The following is a 27,799-nucleotide window of genomic DNA, read 5'->3' on the forward strand; positions in this document are numbered from 1 at the left end:
GAGGCGCTTCTTCTCATCCAATCCAACTTGTCAACGCCGCTCTCTAGCTTATTCTTCCAATCCATATTCAAATCAGCGGCGCACTCATATCCAATCCAACTCGGCGGCGCTTCATCTCTTCCCGGACGACTCGGCGGTGTTTCTTCTCTTCCATTCTAAATCGGCAGCGCCACCCACAATCTTCAGGTTCTCTCTTTACATGTGATTATCGCTGATATGGGTTTATATTATTTCTCTAAACTTTGTGGGTTTATGATATTATTGTTTTGTTTGAGTTTCGGTTCTTATATATTTGACAAATTAATCTTTACACCGAAGGGCTTGACAGTCCACCACTGATTGCCTGTTACCGATGCTTTGGCAAAGAAATCTTGGGTTGGGCTAGAACTAGAACGTTAGGTTTGGGTTGAAGACTTACCTGAGGACATTATCCCCCTTGCTCTGTTTGATTAGTTTTCTTATGTTTTAATAAAAGCATCGTTCTGTCTCATAGACTGGTTTCTCAAAAAAAAGAAAAAAAAAATCTCAAAAAAAAATCAGTAGAAACACTTACAAACTGCAAGACTATCTAATATGTATTAAGCCTCATCTTTAATTTTTATTTATTTATTTATTTTAGCTCTCCTCACTACCTCCTTAAATGTATCATCCTCTCACAAGTCAATGTCCCCTCAAGATCTCCAATAATTCGAGCTATCCGAACCTCAAGGCCCCTTTGAACTTCCTGAAAGAGAGTTCTGACACTGTCAGCAAAGCGTTTCATGTCAAAGCTGGCAATCTTATTTATTTCTTCAGTGACCCCAACAAATCCAGAAGCAATCTTGGATTGAATTTCCACCCATTTCTGTCCTGTGGCAACTATGTGTCTCTGCAGCTGAAATGTTTCGTCTAGGAATTTTTGTAGTGCTTTAATTTCTTCCTTTGGTCTTGCTGTACTAGAATGTCCACCACTCGCAGTTAGATTATGCTCATGCTGAAAAATATAAATAAGAAACCATACGTAAATGACTACATTTTTAAACTGCCAAAAGAGAGGCCAATGAGAATGTCATATTGTGTGTTAGGCCCTAATTGAAGCCAAACAGAAGCACCGATATTTAAAAGAGATGGTTGAAATTTTGCAACTATCAAAGTGTTGAGAACAGTGAATTGCCATAGTTTTTTGAACTTTACTGAATTAATCCAAGCTTACCATGCGTTTGGAAAGGTCATCTGCCTTCTCTTGAATGGACTAGTACCTGCCAACTTGTTTATTCAGCAAAGACATCAATGCAAGGAAACTCTTGATACCAATTTGCCCATTAGCATTGCTTTCTGTATCTTCAAGGCTTTCTTGCTTCCCTGTCAGTCTCTCAAGCATTAGAAGTTGCTGCTTCAACCTTTTGATCTTATAAGAAACTTGAAGAGCATGAAGATCCATCCTCCAAGGAGAATTGTTTGTCTTATTCAAGGGCTGACTAGATGATGCCAGGTTTTCAGTAACATCAATATCCACTGGACTTGTTCTTCCCTCTTTTACAGGACCCTCATTGGCAATTTCCTTATCATCTTCCAACTCTTTTTCAGGAGCATGGGCTATTAAACCTACATCCTTGGACTGGTTAAAGGATGAGTTTCCTTCTTCTTTCTCAGCATCTTCCTCTTGACACAAATCCTCCGAATTTGGAGTCCTTGTTTCTTGCTCTCTCTCATTCTGTTTTCTCTTATTGATAACTTCAGAGCCAATGGTCTCATGGGCTATTACTGGACTATGTACAGAACAATTTAAATTAGTATTTTGGCAATTTAGGGCCTTCAATTGTGATGCTAGTTGCTCTTTTAAGGAAGTTAATTCTTCTTCTCTCTCCAATAACAAGGCTTCCAATTTCATATTATCATGTCTGAGCTGTGACATATCCTCATTCATTCCCTCAATATGGGACTGCAGCCGCTTTGATTCTAGTTCCATGCTCATCAACTGCCAACGAAATGTTTCTAATTTCTCATCTTTGATTCTCAATTTGTTCTGCAAAAGCATCTAGTTCTAAGTGATGCCTTTGCTCAATTAAAGTTGCATAGATCTCAGCTTCTGACAGTACCCAACTTTCCAATTGCTTAACATCAGCTGTCATAGCTTAAAAAGCAAGAAAAGGGAAGGTATTAAGAAAATAAGAATCTATAATTTTATACATAATCAGGAATTAAAGCATTTTGACTGGATTTTATAAAGGAAAATAAAATCAAGAATATGTGTGTGCGTGCGCACATGTGTATTAGAGTTCGCTATTGATAATGTTGGTTAAAGCTAAGAGTTCATATATGTTAAATCCTAATGAAAATTGGGAAATTTGTTCTTACCCAATGCCTCATTTCCTTCCAGTGAGTAGCAGTTAGAGATTGGAGAAAGTTCTGGCTCCCTTCTGTCCTTTTTAAGTCCAATATGCCCATACTCAAGAACAAGATCAGTTGGCTGTGATCTTGTCTTTCCATTGTATGATGATCCTGTTGCATGCTGATGCACCCCTCTTGCCCGTGTAAAAGTCCAATTTTGAATTTACTTGGTTAGTCAACATACTTCTTAATGAATGCCTCTCATGTCTAGACTCTGATACTGCCCTCCACCTTTCAGTTTCTATTTCAGCTTGCTTTCTCTTAGCCTTTGATAGTTTAACCTCCTTTAAAAGCAAGTGTTTCTCTGTTGTATCCAGCTTGTTCTTCCTAAGCATTGCTGACAGAATTTTTTCTTTTTGCTCCAAATCCTTATGCATTTTTACCATCTCCATTGATAGTTTTTGAACCATCAAGTCTGCCTCCTCCTTTGGCTCTAATACTACTCCAAGTTCTTGTTTTGTAGCTTCAATTTTCCTAAGTTCGCAGCCCATTCCAGCTTCAAGTTGCCGTTGGTTTGTCACAACTTCAATGAAGGCAGATTTGTGCTTCCATAGCTCAGAAGAATGCTCTTGGGCTTCAAGCGTTGCAGTTTCTCTCAATTCTTTGATGACATTTTTAGCTTCTTTTAGCTTTTCTTCTAATTCACTCTTATTCTGCTTCTCACAACTTTCTCAGTGGCTCTTGCATCTTCACGTCTCAGTTTTTTCAACTCTTCCGTCTCTCTCTCAGCAGTTTCAAGTTTATAGAGAAGCTCACACTTTCCTTCCCTGGCTCCTTCTCTCTGGACCTTCCACACAAGCAACCCCAGTAGCTGGGCAGTTCCTTGCTGCAATTTAGTGAATTTTATTTTTAATTGAAAGGGAGATTGAATTTCGTGAGTTGCACTACCCTTGTTTATGTGAGTTGCCCTGCATGTTTTTAGATATCAATTTATGTTGTTTGATTGGTGAGGATGCTAAGATGCATATATATGAAAAGAGCAAAACTTAGATACAATACCTTAGGTACCCTTTTTAAAATTAAAACACCTGTCCACAAGTTGCTGTAAGAAAGTGAAGTTCTGGTAATGCCAAGGATTATTTATTGAAGTTCTTACCTTGCGGCTAGCTAGTATATTACTTCATTTAGGTAGTAAGTGGAGACATAAATACATATTTGATTGTTCTAACTAGCATTCTGCATTTACTATCCTTAAGGAGCTTTTAACAGCATTATGTGAAGGCCAATGTACGCGAAGAACATAAATATTTGTACATATCTGTTTGCTTCTTAGTGCCACCTTTTGACTATTTTTGTTAATATTTCTCATTTTGCCTTGGTTCTGACTTGTGCATAGGCAGACAGATTGGCAAAGTTTGCCACTTCAGGATTTATGAGGGATGCATTTCAAGCGTCTTGAGACATAAAGTGATTTGCAGCTCAACCATTTCAAACGGCAGAAAGACGTGTTAGATTGAATAGGCAGTAGGACTTATGATGTTGAATACATTCAAATTATTTTGTACAGTTGCAAGTTATTTAAAAATTGCACAATAAGCATTGTATTTAGTTAGTGAATTCTGTTTTTACTTTAGTGTACTATCTTTTGCAATATGCCATGTGATATTTGTAATGTGAGTTCACAATAATAAAACACTGTTTACTTCATTTTATTATCAAAACTAAGGTTTTTTTTTTTTTTTTTTGGAGTTATAAGTGGGGCATTTAAGCCATTTCATTTGAATTTATTGTGAGTTTTGGCTCTATGTTCACCACAAGTTGCCTCATCCTTTATAAAAAGAGTCCACCAACCTTCATTTGCCTGCACTTAAAGAAAATAGTGGGAACTAAGAACTATGTGTATAGATTTTTTTGCAGTACGTTTTTGTGGAAGTGAATATTTGTGTATATGAGAATAATTTTCTGTGATGTGAAATGATATTGTTAGTTTAGTATTGGCTAGACATGTTGTTAAGCTGAGAAATATATTGGTGCAAATTTTACTTGGTGAATGAAAAAATCAATGCTTTCTTTCAAGTTTCTGACATCCAAAATACCAAAGTAGGTACTATTTTTCCAAGCGGGTCTTGCATGAAGTGGAGATATGATCTTGAAGGCAAAGCATATAACTAGTAAAGCAATTGGCTACATTCATTTATGATCCAATAAGTACAGCCCTCGTCCAAAACCAAGAAAACCCTAAGATTTTCAAGTACACTAATTAAATAATCCACACAAAAAAATTGTACGCGTACAACAATTAGCAATATTCAACTCAAAAGAAATAAATGACGCAATCTATAATATTATGTACACATGTATTTATTACCACTTTCACCATAAGATACACAAGCAAGCCTATTCAGTGAGTGCTACTGATGTAATTGTATTAAGAAAACAGCAATCCACACGCTACAGGTAGCAGCTATGCAGTGCAGAAATTCAGCAGTAACTAGTGCAGAGTGCAGAAATCCAGCAGTACCTAGTGCAGAGAAACCAGTACAGAGGGAAAAATAGCAATACCCCATTGCATGCAACAACAGGACCTGACACTGTGTATCAAGAAAAATATGGTAGTGCTTGAAGTATGGGCAAAAATAGTTCAAGTTTGAGATGATTGTAATAAATAAAGGCAAAAACAGTTCAAATAATCAAAAGGCCAGTAGTGAATTTGGACCAGAAAAAGTATCCAATATTAAAGAAGTTACACCTGTCTTTTTTTTTTTTTTGAAAAGCCCCTCACTCTCTCTGTCTTGCCTCAGCCTTAGGTTTTTTTTTTTTTTTTTTTTTTTTTCTGTTTGGACTTCAGAGACTGGAGTCTTCGGTTGGACTGCTAGGTTTACATTTTTGGACTAAACTTTTTTTATTTTTTTTTATTTTTACATGTGGGTTGGCCGGCTGGGTTACAATTTCTGAGGGGGCCCAAGCTTTTTGTAAGGGGGCCCAAGTCTTTTTTTTTTTTTTTTTGAAAATTAACCTACTTAAAATTTATTCTTTATTTTTTATTTTTTTACATGTGGGCTGGCTGACTGGGTTACAATTTCAGAGGGGGCCCAAGTCTTTTTTTTTTTTTTTTTTTACATGTGGGTTGGTCGGCTGGGTTACAATTTCAGAGGGGGCCTAAGTCTTTTTTTTTTTTTTTTTTTTGAAAATTAACCTACTTAAAAAAAGAAATAAAAATTGGGCTAGAAGGGCCCGGGCCCCCACCTATGTCTATCCCTGGCCCTGTGAAACCAAAAAGGAAAACAAAAACAAAACAAGATTAATAACAATTCAGCAATACAAAAGCCAAACAGCAAAAACTCCAGATGGAAAACTAAAGAATATGGATGAGACGTACTGAGATTTTAGTGATGAGAAACGGTGGAGACTTCGAACAAAAGGGTAGAGAAAGAGAGGAAAATCGGTGGCTGTTATCACTGACATTGAAGGAATGAAGACTTGGGATGAACTAGGGTTTTTCTTGGGCATAGGCTCTTGTGGGCTTTTCAGCTTATGGACCAAAAATTGAAAATTAAAAAAAAAAAAAAATTTGCAAGTGTGAAGGATTCGAACTAGAGTTGCTTGGCAAAAAATATATCGACTTGCCACTATGCTGATTTGAATAAAGTACAGAGATGAACATTGACCTTTTAACAGCCAATTATATTCAAATTACACATTCTAATATTTTATAGGAACAAATACCAAATGGCTTTAGAATGACGAGTTTGTATAAATTTTACGAAACCCTGAGAGAGAGAGAGAGAGAGAGAGAGAGAGAGATAAGTGCTTTGTGGCACCGATAAGTCTTCAACAACGAAAACATTCCATTACTATTAGGACTCTCTCAGACTTAGCTAGTGGAGGCTCTGCTGACTCAAATAAGGCTCACACTTATCATTCTGGTCGATATGCTAAACTCTCAATGACAAAATTATTTTGATAATTTTTTTTAAAAGGACTGGGTTGTTCGTTTTTGGTAAAATCGGTCAATTATGCTTAATTGTTTTTAGCTTTTCTATTGGTAATTTTTGTTATTGTGGAAATTTTTTGGGATGTTTATTTTGTTTTAGATGGGTCTAAATATAATAATAATTTTATGAAACAAAATTGCATAGACACTTTAGTTGGGGTGGTTATACTCGTGTCGGACACAGTCATTTGACACTTCCGCACACGTGGATCTAATGAAAATGCCTAAAAAATATAAAACCTAGTGTAGTAGCCTTGATTGATGACTATTTCATGCTGGATTTGTAGTTTCAATTCAAATGTTTACTGAAAGTTTAAAATTGTCAACAATCTTTGTATTGGATTTTTTGCATATCTTGCTAATTGTATAGTCACCCTATTTCCAACCTTAGACACCACAATAAACACACAACTGTGATTAAGTTGCAGATGTTGCATAAGAACAATTAGAGAGCACATAAGGTTATACATATTCGGTTTTATAGTATATATTAATGATGCATAGAAAATCAGTATGCTGAATGCTTCGGGTTTCAATGGGCTTGAGATTGCTTGGAAGGCCTGAAAAGAAAGAAGCACTAGATCAAAGGTGACTGTGGTGAACTGGCCAAGAACCCTCCGATGCTTAAGTTAGTTTTCTCTCTTGAAATTAGGAATTCCAACTCTATAAGTGGTGAAAAACTTACTTTGATTTCATATGGCTGAGTCCTTTTATAGTGAGCTTTGGAGTGGTTACTTGTTTAGTAATTTCCTCAACGTGGATGGAAGTTAAAAGGTTTAGACTTAATTTCTACAACTACCATCAGAAGTTAAGAACTTAGTGGGAAGTTAGGAACTTAGTGGGAAGTTAGAGCGATGGATAAGAATTTTTCTCCTACTTCAGAATAGTAGAACATGGTCTGAATCATAAGCTTTTGGATATAGATTTACTCTGAAAATTTCTAAGTTTTTGGCGGTTGTCCAGGTGACTCCATGCTGGACAACCTTCTTACACTTGGATGACCTTTCTAGTCTTGAACGACACTATGGACGAATTGGAGACAGTCTAATTTTTGGTTCACCATCATATATAAATAATAAAAATATAAGCATCAAGAAAATGACCTCAACTATGAGGATGGAACTGTCAAATGCGAGAAAAAAGTAAGAAAACCACCAAATGTGAGAAAAATATGTCACATGTGATGTTGGAACTGCACAATGTGAGAATGAAATCGTTAAATGTGAGAAAAAAGTAAAGGAACCACCAAATGTGAGAAAAAAACTGTCACATGTGATGTTGGAACTACACAATGTGAGGATGGAATCGTCAAGTGTGAGAAAAAAGTAAGGAACCACCCAATGTGACAAAAGAACTGTCATATGTGATGTTGGAACGGCACAATGTGAGGATGAAACCATCAAATGTGAGAAAAAGAAAGTAAGGGACCACCAAATGTGAGAAAAGAATTGTCACATGTGATGTTGAAACTACACAATGTGAGAATGGAACCATCAAATGTGAGAAAAAAGTACGGGAACCACCAAATGTGAGAAAAGAACTGTCACATGTGATGTTGGAATTGCACAATGTGAGGATGAAATCGTTAAATGTGAGAAAAAAGTAAAGGAACCATCAAATGTGAGAAAAAAACTGTCACATGTGATGTTGGAACTACACAATGTGAGGATGGAATCGTCAAGTGTGAGAAAAAAGTAAGGAACCACCCAATGTGACAAAAGAACTGTCATATGTGATGTTGGAACCGCACAATGTGAGGATGGAATCATCAAATGTGAGAAAAAGAAAGTAAGGGAACCACCAAATGTGAGAAAAGAATTGTCACATGAGATTTTGAAACTACACAATGTGAGAATGGAACCATCAAATGTGAGAAAAAAGTACGGGAACCACCAAATGTGAGAAAAGAACTGTCACATGTGATGTTGGAATTGCACAATGTGAGGATGAAACCGTCAAGTGTGAGAAAAAAGTAAAGAACCACCCAATGTAACAAAAGAACTATCATATGTGATGTTGGAACCGCACAATGTAAGGATGGAATCGTTAAATGTGAAAAAAAGAAAGTAAGGAAACCGCCAAATATAAGAAAAAACTGTCACATATGATGTTGGAACTGCATAATGTGAGAATGGAACCGTCAACTGTGAGAAAAAAGTAAGGAAACCACTAAATGTGAGAAAAGAACCGTCACATGTGATGTTGGAACTACACAATGTTAGGATGGAACCGTCAAATGTGAGAAAAAAGTAAGGAAACCACCAATGTGATAAAAGAACTGTCACATGTGATGTTGGAACTACATAATGTGAGGATAGAATCGTCAAGTGTGAGAAAAAGTAAGGGAACCATCCAATGTGACAAAAGAACTGTTATATGTGATGTTGGAACTGCACAATGTGAGGATAGAACCGTCAAATGTGAGGAAAAAAAGTAAGGGAACCACCAAATGTGAGAAAAAACTGTCACATGTGATGTTGGAACTGCACAATGTGAGAATAAAACCGTCATATGTGAGAAAAAAGTAAGGGAACCACCAAATGTGAGAAAAGAACTGTCACATGTAATATTGGAACTGCACAATGTGAGCATGAAACCGTCAAATGTGAGAAAAAGTAACTTGATGTAACAGGTTACCTACTAGTGGGTACCGTACCCCCTCTTTTTTTAGGGGGTACCGTAGAATTACTCTATATATATATATATAACAATTGTTCAAACACAATAAATTTTACAATCCTTTCATAATTTGATGATTGGACAAATTGTAATTAATGCAATACTTTCAATGAAGGCATTATTATTAACATCACTTTCATTAAACATTGATAATAGGTTACTTTAAATAGGATAAGGAGTAAACACAGGTAACCGAAACTAAAAATCACCCCGAAACTTAGCCACATTAGATTTTTCATTTCTACACCAAAATGAGGATTTGCTACCGTTTTCTATCTTTATGGTGTGTTTGTTTGGAGGTGATAAAACAAATGAGTATTTTATGGTTTTTGTGTCTTGGTAAATGTGATAAAACAAATGAGTATTTTGAAAAGTGAGATAAATAACTAAAAATGAATAAATAAATAATATTTAAATGAAATAAAGTTCAAAATAGGAAATCTAACGTGGATGAAAAATGAAAAGTAGTTACCTAAAATAGGAAATGTACATTCTTATCATAAAATGAGGAGAAAAATTTTGAAAAATGAAAAGTAGTTACCTAAAATAGGAAATGTACATTCTTATCATAAAATGAGGAGAAAAATTTTGGTAAGCTGATAACAATCCTTTAATTACAACATGACACATTAACTATTATGAAAATATTATGAAATTTGTTTTTATTTCATATTATTGTTATAACATAATAAAAAAATCGGGCTAACAACCTAACATGAATCAACAGTTTTTCCTTCGTTTGGAATACTTTATCTAACTTGCATAATAAGTCTTTTCATTGTATAAAAAAAGGTAATTCCTCTATAATGTCAAAGTAAGTGTGTGATCGGTCTAGAATTTTTAGAGAATATATGTGTGTGTGAACCCTCTTGGGCCCCTGTTATATCAAAGTCAATATTGGTGACAGGTTGATGATATTTTCTTTTTTACAAATTTCCATTTAAAAATATTTTACATATTTTGATACTCACCTTTAAGCTTTAATTATAAAAACCAAGTTCATATCTTAAATTTATTATATAATAAAAAGGATAAGAATCATGCAACTTGTCAAAATAGCATCACTCTGAAATGTAGATCATGTTGGCACAAAACTACGGAATAGAGCCCACTAAGGGTCTATTTAAGAACAATTTATTTAATTGAAATTGAAAATTTTTTGTTAAAAGTGTGTTAAAATATATTTGTACCTGAAAAAAATTTGAAAATGTGAGAAAATGCGGGAAAAAGTGAGAAAAAGTAAGGTTTAAAAAGCTATACATAAAAGTTAAAAAAAAAAAAAAAAAAAAAAAAAAAAAAAAACAAACTGAGCTTATAAGTTTATGACAAACACACTCTAAAGATCATTTTTTAACTATATCTTTTTTTCTTTTTTTTTTTTTTGTTATTCATTCTTCTGGGCACACTAATTAATCAAGTTCACAACCAAGGGTATATCCATTAAAAAAAAAAACAAGTATATTCATATTAGTTTATGCAAAAATTACCGTGTATTTTATAATAAGAACCTACTTTTTTATTTTAACAAACAATTTTTCAAAACACTTGCACAGGATTATTAATTATATAATCCATTTCATTAAAATGTTAAAAAAATTTAATTGTTTCCCTTCTTTAAGTACAACAACCATCATCTATTCTTGAAAACGTAGAAATATATATATATATATATATATATAATTTGTATAAGAACCATAGCAATGGACACATCAATTTATATTATGGTGCTAATTTACCACACTTATAGCAAATGCTCAAATGAAATGCACAAAATTCATGTCCACATCCCATTTGTTTATCAAAAAACGTTGGCATTTGTTTTTTCTTTTCACGGTTTCAGGCGATTGCTTCATTCACGTAAAACACATTTCTCAACTGAGAGAAATTGTCATTTTCCATTACAACTAGTAAGAAAAGAGAGATTAGAATCAGATTCCATCCAATAAGAGAATTACGTGTTCCATTCAACTATAAAACTCTTTACACTAATAGGCAGATCTTAAATGCAAGAAAGAGTAAGGTAAAATTAGGATAGGATTTAAGTTCGAGGTTTTTAAATGTGAGCAACATGCATCACATGAAAAGAGAATTGTGAGGAATATGTTGACTGAGGAAAAGTTTTACAGAATCATTCTCAAGCTTCGGATTCTGACTTCTGTTATGTACAATGACCCCCATAAAAAAGGCAACTTGCTGGCTAAGGAATGCTGAGATACTCCAGAAATTTTGTTTGCCTTTTTTCTATTTTGTTTTTGCATTTGCTTTATGAAATATTAAAAAATTATCAAGAAAAGGAACACAGCATGGCTCTTTGACTAGCACATGGCATGCATTGAAAAAAACAACTACCAACTCATAAAAGAATCTCTTATAACAATCCAATGAGAGTCAATACATAGAATAGGTCCAAGACTTTAGCATGAAGTACAAAGAAAATTAGAGATTGAGAACGGCATTTGGAAGCCATCTATCCTGAGAAGCTAGATTGCTGAACAAAACTTCAAACACAAGAATGGTGCTATGCTGCATTTATTAGATTCTTTTTTTTACTATTCTAAGCAGTATTCAGTTTTCAACACAAGGAACTGTGGAACCAAGGAAAAATGATTTAAAAAGAAAAAGAAAAAGATTTACATAATAGGATGAATTTTCTCACTTTTCCAACAATTGAGCAGGGGAAAAAAAATCTTTTTGGGGATTAAAAAAAAAGTAAGGGACTATAAAATGAAAAATTGATTATACCCCCGCACTTTTAACCAATGACTTACATCCCTCTATGCGAAAAGCAGGCTGATTGGATAGACTTGCATTACATTGCAGTAGGATTTCATCGAAACTGTGAGCAAGCTTAGGCCTAACAGATCTTCTGAATCTTGATGTATGCATTCAAAAAGATTAAGCCATAATTTTCTTTCCTTTATCACGAACATCAATAATTTTGTCTCTGTGGGTAACTCTCTGTGATTTTGATGCTTCTCGTTCATCACCTGCAGCATGCTTCTTCCGCCTTGGAGCACCAAGGCCAGCAGGGTCACCCAATGGACCTGACCAAGTTTGGAGTGAATCTTTTGAATAAATTAATGAACTTGAACTAAATGGGACATCTTGAGGAACATTGGCAGGATCAATATGATGTGAAGCACCCAAGGGAAAGCCAAGTTGTCCATCTTGGTGTGGTGGAGGAAACTTCTCACTCTTGCTCTTTGCGTTTGCATGGGTCATAAAACGCCTTCTCTGTTTCAGAAGAAAGCCAACAGTCAAGAAACATAAACGGGAACTAAAACCTGATTGAGTCGAGCAACTATAAAGTTTGGTCGAACTGACATTAAAACTGCATGCATGTAGATCTTTCACACACTGAGGAGCCTATGCTGCTGCATCAAATATATGGGATTGGCTAACCCAAAAATCTTAAGCTTATTTTAAGTGAACAAACTTTCATATTGTTCTCTGTTCAATGAAAGTTCTTTTCAATAGCCATGGTCCATGAGCCCCATAGGCTTCATATGACCTATTTTACATATTCTGCTCTTGTTAACATCTGGATAATTAAGCATATGAGCAGTACACAAACTACTAACTATGACAGCATCTGATATAGTACTGAATATAGTAGCTTCATCATTAAGCAATACCAGGGAGACAGGAAACATCATTTTACAATTCGGGACAGGAAGACATGCAGTATGGAATATTAAGGACGCTCAATAGCGCTCATACATTTACTACATATTCCACAATATTTAATCATCTAATTTCAAATCCATGTTGGTAATTACTTAGTGTTTGGGCATGCACATGTGGAAAACATCTCCACACAGGAGAGAATGAGATACATTTTTACTAGATACATAGTCATTACAGGTTTGGAAAGAAGCTCAACTATGTTTTGAGTGTTGCACTTTTCTTAATTCTTTTTATAAGTAATTTGATTGTTGCATTTAAAGCTTGTGAGACACAATAATAGTTTCTACCCATCTCATTTAGATTTACTCATTGGCATTCTCAATAATTCAAAATTAATAAATGGAAATTGGTGACAAACAACCAAAGACCACTAGATATAAAAGCCAGATTGTGAATCAAGATTATAAATGAAGAGAGGCTTTATTGTCATGAAACATCTAATGACTAATCTCACATTGCCAATTTTCAGTTATCAAGGACTCCTTTAGTTAAAATTTCCACTTTTGTTTCTAAATAAAATGAGCTTGTAATTTATAAACATCAGTAATGAAAGAATATAGTGTCAACTCCAGCACCTAGAGGACAAGAATAAAAGTGGGAGAGACACACAGAGGGTAGAGATAATATGTTCTTCAAGAAATAGTAAGTTACTTCATCTGGCTATCTATTTGTAGAAGATAATAAATTTTGAAGCCATGTTTTTGAAGTAGCTCAGTAAGCCAAAGTAAATATTAATTAAATAAATAAAAAAGAGGATGGTTGATAGAAGCAACTTATCAGACATACTTCAAGATTAGATGGAAGCTCAGCGTTGGCTTCTGGAGCAGGAAATGCCCTAGCAGCACGATCACGTGTACGTGTTTTCTTTGGACCTTCAGCGTGGGATTTACTAGCAGCTCTTAATCTGCACCACACATACTGGCAATAAGAGAAACTTTGACAAATAGTGCTTTGTGAACAGATAAGAATCAATGCACAGTAAGAACAAAAGATATATATATATATATATACATATATATATATATATATATATAACAGAAATGGAGACCACATCCGACAAATCACCTACTTGACCTCCAATACTTAATGATTCTAAATCATCTGCTTCTTAACAATTATCATAATCAACACATCTTCAGCAAATATAAGAAATACAAATATGCTTCAATCCACAGTGAGGTCTAAGCTTAGCATAATTGTAGAAATATGCATTAAAAAAAAACATGGCAATAAGGTAGGCAGGACCATAAGGAGGTTTTCCAAAATTCAGATATTTTAAAGAAAAAAAGAAAAATAATAAGAGTAAATTAAGAGAAGAAGTGGGTTGCACTAGGCCCCTTACCATATTAACCAAAGCAATAAATATAGAAGCTTAAATTATACCAGCCCTTCCTAATGATTTGACCCCAGCAAATGATATCACTCAGAACTTTAGCAATATGAACAATTTTCAAATAAATTGTCATAAAAAATCAATTATTTAGTAGCAGAATGCAGGGTGTTAAGAGCATCCAAACCTCCGAGCTTCATCATCCCGTCGTTTAGCATCCATTTCCTTGCTTGGTGGATATTTTGGGAGGCTTGAAGGTTCACAAGCATAAGGTTCTGTTGTGAAGAACTGCAACAACAACAAAAAAGTTGGGAAAAGAGAAAAATTGGAAGAATATAGGCACAATTTTAGAAGGATATCACACAAGCGACAAGTTCAAAATTAAATAATTAAGTAGGTAGTGTGCAGACCTAGTCAAATTTTTTAGGATTATCATCTCCATGACTTGATATCAACCTCATTGATGCCTAACACTTTACACAGTGACTTCATTTCACTTAAAATTATAGGGTAAGTAAGATAGAACTGTTTAATTTCTGTGGGATGTCAGAACAACCATAATTTATATAGCAAACAAAAGTGGTACTCCCAGATCCATTAGGCTATTATTATTTTTTTTTTAAACTAGGAATATACCAAAAGAAAGCAGAAGGTGAAAATAAAAAAAGAACATAGTATTTTCCAAAAACTACACCCAAGATTTGAAGAACAATAATAAGTAGGTTAACATTTTCTACAGCAGATCCTTTTTCACAGTTCTAACTTCTAAATGTCGGATATATCCCAACTTCAACATAATGTCGGATATATATAATTAATTAATAAATTGCCATGTGTCCCTACTGTAGAATGTCCAAATTTTACAATAATTACCATGTCCAGTGTCCTGTTCCTTCTTAGTAACTAGGTGCTCAGAAGTCTGTATTATAAACAGATATGATTGCATATTATTACAAAATAGCTAGCTGGAAAAATGAAGAACTTGATCTTTAACGAATTTGTAATGATTTTTAATAACAATCTCTACTGTGTATGGTCAAAACTACAGACCAACAAATCAATTAGCACCGACAGGAAATAATGACTTTTAGAAACCAAACCATTACATTAGACCTGCAATGGACTGTTGATCACTCTAAAGTAAATGACTCCATTACTACACAGTTACTAGTTTAAAGGATTACAATGCATAGCTTCATAAGTGATTGAGAAAATTGCAAGCTCCCAACGTAAATAAAGAAACCAAGAGAAACTCAAACTGTCGAGATTAGAGAAAGAAATATAGTACTGATCAAGAAGGCATAACATCAACATCAAGGGATGACAAGAATAGAATATGATCAAGCAAGTTAATTGAAAAAGATTGGTCATAAATACATCAAGACTCACCTCACTTCTTAATGCATCTGTGGCTGTCCGACGTTCCGCAGGATCAATTGCAAGAAGAGTATCAATAAGGGGCAATGATGATGGTGGGAAATCTTTAAACGTCTCTTTTATGCATCTTTTGTAAGGTTCTCGGGGCTTGAATAAGGTTGCATTTGGCAACTTTGCTTTTTTAAAGTATTCATCTGATGGTGAGCCACATAGTTTGTATATCTTATGTAGTTGCTCTACCTAAGTGAGCAGTAAAGATATCAGACCTGTACTAATACAAATGCTAACATATTTATGTCCAAAATGCAGTAAATGACAGGGAGTGCAAACTCTATACATGATATGCTAAGTAAACAATATTCTCACTTCTGCTTACAAATCAGTAACAAGAAGAGGAAGAAAAGAGAATATATTTAAGCTTTAAAGACAATACAATGTTCCATACACTGAAAAACAAAGGCTCCATGTCTAAAGTACAAGAAACCAAAACAGTAAGATGCAAAAAAATCTAACCTATCCAAGATTTTATAATAATCCAAAATAGAAATGATCCTACCACAAAATTGAAGGCCTTTTAATTCAAATTAACAAGCAATGTCGCCAACTAGATTACCACAATCATATCCAATTCCCCATATTTAAGTTTCTGAGTAAGATGAGAACAGGCCAGTAAAAGCTCAGCTATAATAGCAACAAAAACAATATATTAATACAATAAAATATAAAAAAATACATGCTCAAGCAATAAACAACACTGCAACAAACTCTGACAGCATTTTGCAGGGCTTCCATTACAACCGCATGTAAAAAATAAAAGATGACTAGAGAGCTATTAATATTGAAGTAGAGAGTTGACCTATGATGCTTTGTATGAAACAAAGAGAAAGAAGAGAGTGATGAGTTACCTCTGTACGACCAGGCATAATTGGCTTCCCAGCCAATAACTCAGCTAAAATGCAACCTGCACTCCAAAGGTCAATGCCCACACCATAATCAGTAGCTCCAAGAAGAAGTTCAGGAGGTCGATACCAAAGAGTGACCACCCGACTAGTCATAGGCCGTTTGTGGTTTGGATCACAGATAATAGCCAACCCGAAGTCCGCAATCTTGAGTATTCCATCATTGTCAATAAGAAGATTCGATCCTTTAATGTCACGGTGAAGCACCCCACGGTTGTGACAGTGCTCAAGTCCAGATAGTAATTGATGCATGTAACATTTGACCTGCAGTAACAGGAACAGAATATCAAGCATACCAAAACATGTTTGTTAACTTTAACTTTCAAGGCAAACATGGGCAAACCTGAGCCTCAGTAAATTTGATTGCTGGGCTAGCAGCGAGTCCAGCTAAATCATGTTCCATGTACTGAAACACCAGATACAAACTACAAGACATCCTTGACGTAGCCAAACCCTCCAACTTTACAACATTGGGATGATCCAGTCGCCGCAAAATGAGAATTTCTCTAGCCATAAATTTCACACTCTCAGGTTCCAAATTATCAAATCGAACCTTTTTCAGTGCAACAGTTTTACCCGTCAATATATCTTTAGCTTTGTACACGTTGCTATATGTTCCTTGCCCAATCTAACATCACAAAAAAAGTTTGCGGGAAATAAAAGAATCAAAAGCGCAAATTAAATCAAAGAAAAACAAAATTAACACTATACATCACAAATTTCCCATCTCAAATGATGTAGCCATCGTGTTTTTCCTTTATTTCAACATATATTGACCAACATTGGGCATTGATTTCAAGCATGTCATTGCCACATCATTTGTGATATGCAATCGAAGAAAGAAAATTCTTGAAGAATGCATCTCAAATGACAGGACACATGCATTTACCCATTTTGAAACACAATAAACATAATTTTTGCAATTAATTGGACAACGGCAATGGCTACGTCATTCAAGAGGGCATTAAAAAAATCTCAAATTAAACCATTTTCCAAAAAACAAATGGTATCAAACCTTATCAATCTTCTCGAAAGTGTCCGCCCTTCGTGGAACCAACCCCTGGAGTGCCTCCCCACAAGCATCTGTGAGCCACGATGGCCAGCCCGCCACAAACTGCTCTCCTCGTGATTGCTTTGATAGACTACTCAACCTTGGATTCCCCCTAGACCTTCTCTTCTCCCCTGGAGGCCGCTGACCCCCATTACCACCATCCTTCTCCTCCTTTTTTATCCCACCATTATGGACCTCAACATCATTCCTCTCTACTTTCCTTGCTGGAACATCATCTACCTTCCTATTTGACTGAGAACTCAAATTCTTATCCTCATTTGCCTCAGATACTATACCCGACACTTCTCGACTGATTACACACCCCATTTCTTCAATCTAAATCTCATTGCTCAACATAGTCTACACACCCACATAAACATACACATCTAAGACCTTCAGTAACATAGAATTATCTCAAAAAAATCAACCAACTGGCAAGCATAAAATAACTTCAAGAATCAACAACTTAAATCCAATTCTATCTCTAGCTACATGATCCAAACATAGTAAATAGGAACTTTGATTGATCCGAGTATAAAATTTTTTTTCCCACATAAACAAGCATATCTATGCATATAAACATAGACCCACATGATCAAAAGTACATAAAATCATTCAGACAGTCACAGTAAATTAAATTATCAACGATTTGGGGCTTCCAAGATTCACTTGGAGCCAAAAGTTGATCTGGGTATTCAACTAAAGTAAGAAAAGGAGAGAGCTTTAAAAGTAAGAGATGAAAAGGAAATGAGTTACTGGGTATCAAAGATTTACTATGTCAGAGAGAGAGAGAGAGACTTACAGTGATTGAATCTGAGTGATGCAAAGAAAGTGACTGGTGGCATCAGAGAGAGAGAGAGAGAGAGAGAGAGTGATTGTAATAGAAAAGCTGTGTTTTTGTTTTGGTGTGTTGTGTTTAGTTATGCCGTCTTTAACTCTTGCGCTCAGACAAGAAGAAGAATAAAAAGAGAAGCAGCAGAGATCTTCCTATTTTCCTAACACGAAAGTCAAACCCCCTTCTGGCCCCTTTCTACACTCTCTCTCTCTAACATGGACTGGAAACTGGACTTTTTTTTTGTTTGTTTTTACTTTTTAGAAACAGTTTAATCCCCAAATTTGTTATTCAAAGAAAAAAAAACTGTTTTTTTGTTTAGTTAAATTATAAATTATATCCTTTCAATTTATTCGTTCAAATTTTTTTTTTTTCATTTTTTTAATCCTTCAATTTAAATATGTTATCAATTTTTAGTTCTTCCATCAATTCTTACCGGTAGTTGCAGTGATATTTTCCCTTTAAAAAGTAATACTGTTTTAGTGAATTTAATGGTGCTATTATGTGAAGGACTATTGAGAAGTTGAAAGGACTAAAAATAAAAAATAAATTAAAAACGTATCAAGGTTAGAAAGTTTATTTTGTAATTAAATCTTTTTTATTTATTTTCTTTGGTTTTCTTTTTTTTGCTGAATATTTTTTCTTTTTCTTTGGTTTCTTATTTGTTTTTTCTTGTAACTTTTGTAATTTTGTTACATAATTTTACCTTAGCTGGGCTTTTTCGATAAACTTCCTTCGCTGGGCTCAACATATAAAGAAATGATTCAATAAATCGGTATCTGGGTTTGGGATTTAAGTATTTAACTAGAGCCTAGAGGTACAGTATTGGGATGGAAGAAAAGCAACAGTGTAGCCAACAAATATATATTCAATTAGATTTCAATTTGGAATTTAATTATTCATTAATTTTGTGTCATGTGTCCATTTAATCTAAGTTTTAAAATTTTTGTGCTAAATGAGTTAATTCAGTATAAAAATTGTATTTTAATTATAGTTTAATTTTGCACCACAAATCCAATCTAATCTAAATTTTTTTAATTTTTGTGCCAAATAAGTTAATTTAATGTAGAAAATAAGAAGTCTAATATAAATAAGCCATCAAAAAATATAATCATATATCTAACTCTATATATAAAATTAAAGAAAGAGAGAGTTTTAATGATTTTATATTTATGAGCCTTTTTTTTTGTATAACTAAAAATAATTTAAATTTATAATTCATTTATGTAATATACCATGACAATTTACGGTCCATTATTAACTAGGTAATATATATATATATATATATATATATATATTTGCTTTTTTAAAATCAAAATTGGATTTTGCTTTTTGTAGCTTTCCATACAAATTAAATTGTTTAGATTTTTACTGTTATTTTTTCTTTGAACTAATGAGTATATTTTCTATACTGTTTTTCTATTAAGATATTTTGTATTCAAAGATATTGAACATAACAAACTGTATGTGAGCTGAACAATCCTATGCACTTATCCCTATTCAATTTAGGAGATACTATTTAACCAATTTATTATTTTATTTTGTATTATATTTAATACAATTTCATAGATAATAATTGTGAGTTGATATTGTATATGTAGTATTCAATAATGATTTTCAAAATTATATACTTAATAGCAATGTAATGAGAAACTTGATGTAGTCAATATCATGAAAATTGCAAGGAAAAGCTATTTTAGTACCTCTAAATATCCTGGTCGAACTGTATCCTATATGTTTAATAACTCAAACTAATATCAATAGCACCACTACAATTCATTATTCTCATGCGTAAGCATAGTTTACATACTAGTTGTAGTAAAAGGTAATGTATTTGAAATTCTAACCATTAAATTACACATTCTTTATATGCTTAACATGTATGTCAAATTTGTTCAAATTGTAATTTTTATAGAGAAATTAGAAATATTGAATGCTATTCAATCCATAAATGTATAATTTATGCATAATTTAAGACTAAAAAAACTTGAAATTTAAAAATTTGGTTGATGACATAACTATTGACAGGCCCATGAATTCAAAATAGGGGGATGGAGTATGAGAAAAAAAATCATTAAACTCCAAATAAGAATTCATTTAGAATTCACAAACTACAAACAAAGACAAAGAGACAAAATCATTGATCCAATATTCTTAGTGTATTACTTATATACCAATTGATGGTGTATTATAACACACCAGCTCCAAACTTGTCCAATGCGGTCATCCAAGGCAAACGAAGCAAATGTAGATGGATTGCATTATAGTATGCTCATCCACGATGAGGTTGTCCGTTTGAAGAAATACCTGGACGACCTTCCTGCATTCTAGGCGTCTCTCCCCATGCAAGCTTAGGACAAGCTTGTCGCTTAGCCCGAGACGCAAAGGTCAAGGCTCATTACCATAGCCAGTTTCCAATAACAGTTATGGAAAACAAGCCCAAATAACGTAACTTCCATAGAAAATATGGAAGTTACCTCCGAGTCTTCTGAATTTCTCAGTGATAGGAGAAGTTACTAAACAAGTAACCGTCCAAAAGTGTGTGCTATATAAGCATTCATCCACGAGAGGGTAAGTCATTCAGATACTTCCACAAAAACAAGAATCTTAGAAATACTAACTTTACCATTGGAGGATTCTTGGCCAGTCTTCCCCGGTCGCCTCTGATTTTGTGTTTACTTTTTCAAGACTTTCAAGTGCTCTCTGATCACTGACGCTGGGGACATTCATCCTACTGATTTCACTGTGTTCATCACCAATCAATTATTCAACTCCATACACACTTTTCGTAACTTTGCTAATTATTATTATTTTTATTGAATTACTGCTGTCAACACACTTTATCACTGTATGTTGTCCATCAAACAAGTTCTCTCTCTCTCTCTCTCTCTCTCTCTCTCTCTCTCTCTCTATATATATATATATATATATATATATAACAGCCTCTAAGACAAAGACTCACAATCACATTCATAAACACACAAAAAACCAAAGGAGCCTCAACCAATACTATATCCAATGTTGTTTCAATTTTGTCATGGGTACAATATATTTTGGTATCCGTTAATACTAATTTACCATTTCAATGTTACTAAGGAACTATTTAGTAATCTGTTAATAATTAGAATTGTAATATTTTTTATTAATTATGCCATTTTTTGATTAGAATAATTAAGATAAAAATAAGATAATATGAAAATTAATGAGAAGTAATAAATATGAAGTAGTGAACGTGTTTTTTTTTTTTTTTTTGGAGGAGAAGTAGTGAACGTGTTGGTGGATGGAAAGTGGGTTTTTTTTGAGTGAACAATTTAAAAACTAATGGGTAAATCCGTAAATGAAATAATCAAAAAAGTAATTATTTTGCCAACATGTACCCCATCTTTTGCCCAAGTCCCAAATGCCCTTTCTTTTATTTTTCCCCCACCCTTTTTCTTTTGGGTGAATTTCAGTTGTTAATATGGCTGAATTTTTGTTTGGGTTGGGTATTTTTTGGGGTATATGATTGTAGTTGCTTGGACTGGGTTGTGATATTGTTTGGGTTTGATTTGGATTGTGGTATTGTTTGGGTTGAGTTTTAATTTTAATTTTGTGGATGGGGCCAATCTTTGGAAGCAAGGGGGGCGAAAATCTATTTTTACTTGGGCCTCAGTTGAAAATGGGTATGAAACATATACTATTTATTTATTTTGGGTAGAGCCAGAGGGGGCTTGGGCTCCCATGGGCCCTTACTAGTTCGTCCCTGAATGGATCTTTAATCTTTTTTTTTTTTTTTTTTATATATAAATTTTAGCAAGTATAGATGATATAATAATAAAAATGCAATTTAATGATGGATTTGCAAAGTTCGCATCTAATAAAAAGATGTAAGGAGAGTGTTGTGAGTTTGAAGGGAAACTCTCACTAAAAAATTAATATGACTATATATTTTAAAAATATAACAATTGGATTGTATATTCTAAATATGTATGTCAAATTCATTTAAATTAGATATTATTTACTATTCGATCCATAGACATATTTTTATGTACAATTTAATACTACGAAAACATGAACTTTAAATATTTAATTGATGACATAATTATTAATCTTTAATCTTCTTGAAATTTTGCAACTATGGATTTGTGAAAATTTTGCAACTATGGAGGATATAATAAGAAAATACAATCTAAATGTGGATTTGTCAAATTTTACATCCAATAAAAAAAATATAAGGAGAATTTAAAAGATTTTATCTTTAAACTAGTTTTAAGAGAAATTTTGTCCTTATTTTATCCTATTTATGCTTTACCTACAAAAGAAATACACTAACTCCACAAAATATATGGTAAAATGGTGTTTTCTTCTCTAACATTCATGATGGATCCCACCATAAATGTGAAAGGGAGCACTACATCACTGTACTGCAGGAGTACCTAATCATTACTCTTACTTAAGTTGTTTCATGTAATGTAACTATTGGCAAAATATGTGGTGTGGGGATCATACTTTGAGTTGCATTCCCTGTTGTATGTTATATAGTTGATGCCATGAGACTGTTTTGAGTACTATTCATATGTGCCAAAATCAGTTGGAGGGAAATCCTTTAGAATAATGGGAATTCTGAATTCTCTAGAATAATGCTATGTAATTTTACCATTTTTTCTCAATCCATTTTCTTTTAATTGACAAGTAAGAATGTGATATTTACCCAATAATTAGTGGACTTTAAATTATATTTGACACACTCAACAAACATGTTAGGATTATTAGATAAATTCCAAGAGATAAATATCATGTGTCTAGCTCATTGTTGTCAAAATCCGATTTGGATCCTACAATCTTATGATTTTATGATCCCACCTGCCCAAAACGATCCGGATCTTTCAAGGATCTTTGCGATTGTTCAGGATTGGTAGGATTGTATGATTTTGATGATCCCAAATGATCTTGGTTTCTTGTAATATTTTTTAACTTAACAGAAGACTTAGTTGGACTTAAATGAAAAATAATATCCTAATATACCAAGTTTTGCTGTTGTAATATAGAGAGATAGAGTGTCAGTTGGACCCAAATGAAAAATAACATCCCAATAGAGTATCACGTTTTAAGGTTTTTGACCTCTTTAAATGATGCTTACAAATGGATGTAGTGATGTATGGTAATTACATCAATTAGATGCAAATTATGAATGAATGTATAATTTATGTGATTATTTAACATATCAATGTGTTTTTTTCGCCCCTCAAATAATGCAGGATCTTACGATCTACAATCCCGATCCTACGATTCATGATCTCATCTACCTCTCACGATCTTACGTAAGATCTCGATTTTGACAACCTTGGTCTAGTTAAAATAAATGTGTGACTTTTTGACCTAATTGAAAATAATATCTAATATCTCTTGACAAACATAAATAATTTCCTTAATTGAATTGTGGTTTCAAGTGTGTCCAAGGTTAGTTTTATCTAAATTTGGGCTCACCAGAGCAATCTAAAACTGTGGAAACACATCGATGAATCCCTAATGCCCTTTAAGAGAAAACAAATGTCAGCTTAAGAAATAAACACATTTTTCATGATAAGCTCTAATTGGAAAATTTCATATTTCCATGATTATTCAATCAACAAAATTTAAAACTCTAGTTCTCAACAAAATTTAAGGTCGGAAAAATTACGTTATCAACATGTGTGTCTCATAAAACCTCTAGACTGAAATCTATTTCTTGGTAGTGTGCTTTTAGTGTCTCCAACCTATATGTCTTACATAATCAATTCCAAGAGAACTACTCTGTAGCTGAATATACTTTGAGCACCATGCCAAAGAGAGAAAATACTAAGTTTTAAGTATAGTAGTATAGTTGTATACTATTTAATATAGTGCTATTGATATTAATTCTGTTCAGTTTTCCTTAAAAACTTGTAATTTTTCTTCTTGTGGGGCAAGTGCATTGGACTCATCATCTAATTTAGTAATACACTTCATCGTCCAATTTTAATAAACTATATTAGAAGAGTATACAACCTAGCACCATGTTATTTCTCTAACTCTAACAAAGCTCTAAAGTTGTTTGAGTTTTTGTATGATTTCAGACATGGATTTTGGACATGCAAGTGTTGAATTATGTGCATCAAAGTACCAACTTTGAAATTTCTATAGCAGTAACATTGATGCATCCTCTCTTAACAAAGCTCTAAATTTGCTTGAGTTTTTGAATGATTTCAATCATGGATTTTATTGTTGCATGCTCATTGAAGCAAAACTTTAGAAACTGCATATCATTTCTATTGGTATAGCTACTTTGCTATGTTTGAAATGTGCGTTTTATAAAAACTCTAGAATTAAATCTATTCCTTGGTAGTGTGTTTTTGGTGTCTCCAACCTCTATGTCTTACACAATCAATTCGAAGAGAATTACTTTTTAGCTGTGTATATTTGAAGCCTTGATTGAGTGTCATGCCAAAGAGAGAAAATACTAAGTTTTAGGTATAGTATACTAAATTTTAAGTATACTATAGTATGGTATAATTGTATACTATTTAATTTAATGTTATTAATATCAATATCCCCACAATGAATGAAAATAGATGATCCTTATTCTCTCCATTAGTTTATTCTTTGTTGTGTTATTTTAATAAACAACACAATTATTATTTAAATCAATTTTTTTTAATTCTAAAGCAACATATAAAATATAATTAGTTTGTAGTTGAAAGATTAGTATAGAACTCACCATTGATGAGATCTGATAGTTTGTTTGGCACATACTCCAAAACTAGGCATAGGTGGTCCTCCACACAATATCCAATTAGCTCTTGAATGTTGTCATGGTGAATTTGTACGAGGGACTTCTTCTCTACCTGAAGTAGAATTGATGCAGTAAATTATGCAAGATTGAAATGGAAAAATAGATAATGTATTGGTTGGGAAGCAACCTCCCACGCTGTTCTTTTAGACAAGTGGAATTTTTTTACCATAAACTACTTTAAATATGCTTTGCCCCTAAACAATTCAGAATAGTTGCTCTTAATCATTGATTGTTCAAAATCATTTGTGAACTATTTCATTTGTTCCTTGCTAAACTAAATCACCGGTGCCATCTATTCCAAAGTTCAAAATGGGTACATAGTTAGTACAAATTGGGTGTACAACAAAGAAGGTAGTGACTATTATTTTGGAAATTCATGTTTAGTATTTGTATTATTGTCTTTTGTGATGGAAATTATTATTCTTCCATTGGAATCATTGCTGTAATTTTATGAAAAATGAAAGGAAATAGAGATTAAGCAAAATGAAGAAGATTTTAGAGATTTGTATTAACTAAATATGATTTCATTGATAATCAACTATATGGTCTACACAATGCTTGCATAGATATTTTGTAGCTCCTAAACTGTTTTGGCTCCTAATCTGACAGAATAACAAACTTCTACTCTAACCAATCTATACATGACACGTGTAAAGTTCACAAAACAAATCCTATTACTAATAGCTAATACTAAGCTACATGTTTATCTGACTTTAATCTCTTCCTCACTTTACTACATGTTGTTTTGGTCTGAATTGTATTTGCAGTAGCTTGGCTTGTGTCATCTTCTACACTTGTCTTCACAAAAAATACATACATGCACTATCATCTGATCTCGATTGCATATTAGAAAAAGGAAAAAAAAAAAGCAAGGCATGTTTGGGTAAATACTTCATTTTTTAAATGAATAAAGTTAAACAATAATGATTATATCTTGCTTCCAGTTCAACATGCTTAAAACATTTCATTCCCTTAGTTTCATGCACAAGAATATCCTCACTGGCCTCATTATAAGCAATTTAGTGGGTTATAGATTAGGCTTGAAGCAATAGAAAAAAAAAGTTTATTCTTATCTCTGCGCAGATTATTGTAGCCAGTTTTTTCACATAAATTTTTCATAGTTCATAGTCCACAGTCTAGCGGTTGTAGGTGTCTAACCTGTGCATTTTTTGTTTCCTTTTTTTGTTAAGACTCGAATAAGGAACAAATTTGGTTAGCTCTCAGTATCACAGTCTAGGTTCTCTCTCTCAAATCTCTTTCACACAAAACCTAGAATAGGTTCAAATTGCTTTTCATAACTCTATTTTCTCTCTCGTAATTTTTCTTGGTTCGAATTGGTTTTCATAACTCTATTTTCTGTCTCTCATAATTTCCAACCAAATCAAACATAGCACTTCATTAAAAATGTTGACTACGTTAAAAGACTTATTATATCCCACGTTTGGTTAATTGGGGTAGTTGAGAGTGGGAGAGGGAGTTCAAAAAATTGTTTACTAAAATGGAAATTGACTGGAAAACAATTAAAGATTAATCCAAAAGCATAGAATTATGCGCATAATTAAAAGTAAGAAGCTCAAAGTTGAGCAAGGTGGGCCTATTGATGTATATAGGTAATTTGGGCCAAAGTTGAATGGGCTCTTGTATTAAATATAAGATGGTAATTTGGGCCTACTCAATGGTCCAAAGTCCAAAGTCGAAATCCATGATGGGAAAGGAAAAAGAATTCGGAGCCTGTGTGGAAAACCGAAAACTAGTAGTAGTATACTAGCCTCATTACATGCGCTTCGCGCATGTGATAAGGCTTTTTTTATTTCCTAGTGGTCCTATTTTGTAGGAAAAAAAAAACCGTGTTTTTTATTTTATTTTATATATATAATTTTTATTTTGAAAATCTAATTTATAAATTGATAGAACAATTTGAAAATTAACAGGATAGTGGTCCTATTTTTTAGGCAATGTTTTAGTGGGAGTTAAAGTTGCATTTTTACTAGATTATTCTTTAGTTTTGTCTCTACTTAAACATAGGGATGTAAAAGCATTTTTGAACTAAAAAAAGAGAAATCTAAACAGAGAAAGCCCCTTAAATAATAGTACTAACCTCATCACAAGCGCTTCGCGTATTCGATGAAGCTTTTTTTAATTTGATTTTAGTGGTCCTATTTAGTATTTTGTAGCAAAATAAAATTTTTTGTTGGTGGGTGGTGGTGGTTTACATGGCGATTTAGAACTCCATCACCGATTTGGTCAAGGTAGAGCAGCGAGGTACGGCGAGGGACAACGAGGAGAGTAGCTGGTGAACTCAGTCTCTCTCTCTCTCTCTCTCTCTCAAACCGACTCAGTCTCTCTCTCTCTCTCAAAGTTACACGGGTTAGGGATTTGGATCCTTTGTTTTGTTTTGATTCAAGGGAAGGGGAACGACGATTTTTTTTTCCCAGATTTTTTTTATTTTCTTTTAATTCCGAATTAAAAAAAAAAATGCAAAACGGCGTCGTTTCAGTGGTTCTAACGGCAACACTAACTGAGCTGTAACGGAGTCCTGCATTGACAAAAATTGAGTGATTGTTTCTTTGTTGTTCTCTGATGAACAACTTTATCATGTTTACTTCACAGAAGAGGTAAACTCATGGATGATTATATCTGCAGGTTCATTTCTCTACTTGTTGCAATCCTTTTGCACTCATTCAGATTGCATGTCAGTTATGCTTAGACTGTTGAAGCATTAATATCAATGGCTAAAGTAGTGTTCTGTAATCCAGTGTTCATTTTTGGCCCTTTGATGCCTTTTTGTTA

At 33.4% G+C, this 27,799-nt stretch overlaps 2 protein-coding genes across 2 annotated transcripts; both read right to left on the reverse strand.

Annotated features, from left to right (window-relative positions):
* Positions 1–628: 628 nt before the first annotated feature.
* Positions 629–1,948, reverse strand: LOC126719309 (uncharacterized). Its single transcript, XM_050421879.1, has 2 exons — positions 1,247–1,948; positions 629–973 (listed from the first exon to the last, which is right to left on the reverse strand). The coding sequence occupies exons 1-2, from the start codon at positions 1,946–1,948 to the stop codon at positions 629–631; spliced, it is 1,047 nt and encodes a 348-aa protein (XP_050277836.1).
* Positions 1,949–11,336: 9,388 nt separating this feature from the next.
* LOC126717265 (probable serine/threonine-protein kinase At1g54610) lies at positions 11,337–18,461 on the reverse strand. Its single transcript, XM_050418784.1, has 8 exons — positions 18,190–18,461; positions 17,352–17,747; positions 16,680–16,964; positions 16,283–16,600; positions 15,390–15,617; positions 14,188–14,288; positions 13,457–13,574; positions 11,337–12,217 (listed from the first exon to the last, which is right to left on the reverse strand). The coding sequence occupies exons 2-8, from the start codon at positions 17,712–17,714 to the stop codon at positions 11,879–11,881; spliced, it is 1,752 nt and encodes a 583-aa protein (XP_050274741.1). The 5' UTR covers positions 17,715–17,747; positions 18,190–18,461; the 3' UTR covers positions 11,337–11,878.
* Positions 18,462–27,799: the final 9,338 nt, after the last annotated feature.

This window comes from Quercus robur, chromosome 3 (genome assembly GCF_932294415.1).
Source record: "Quercus robur chromosome 3, dhQueRobu3.1, whole genome shotgun sequence".
NCBI lineage: Eukaryota > Viridiplantae > Streptophyta > Magnoliopsida > Fagales > Fagaceae > Quercus > Quercus robur.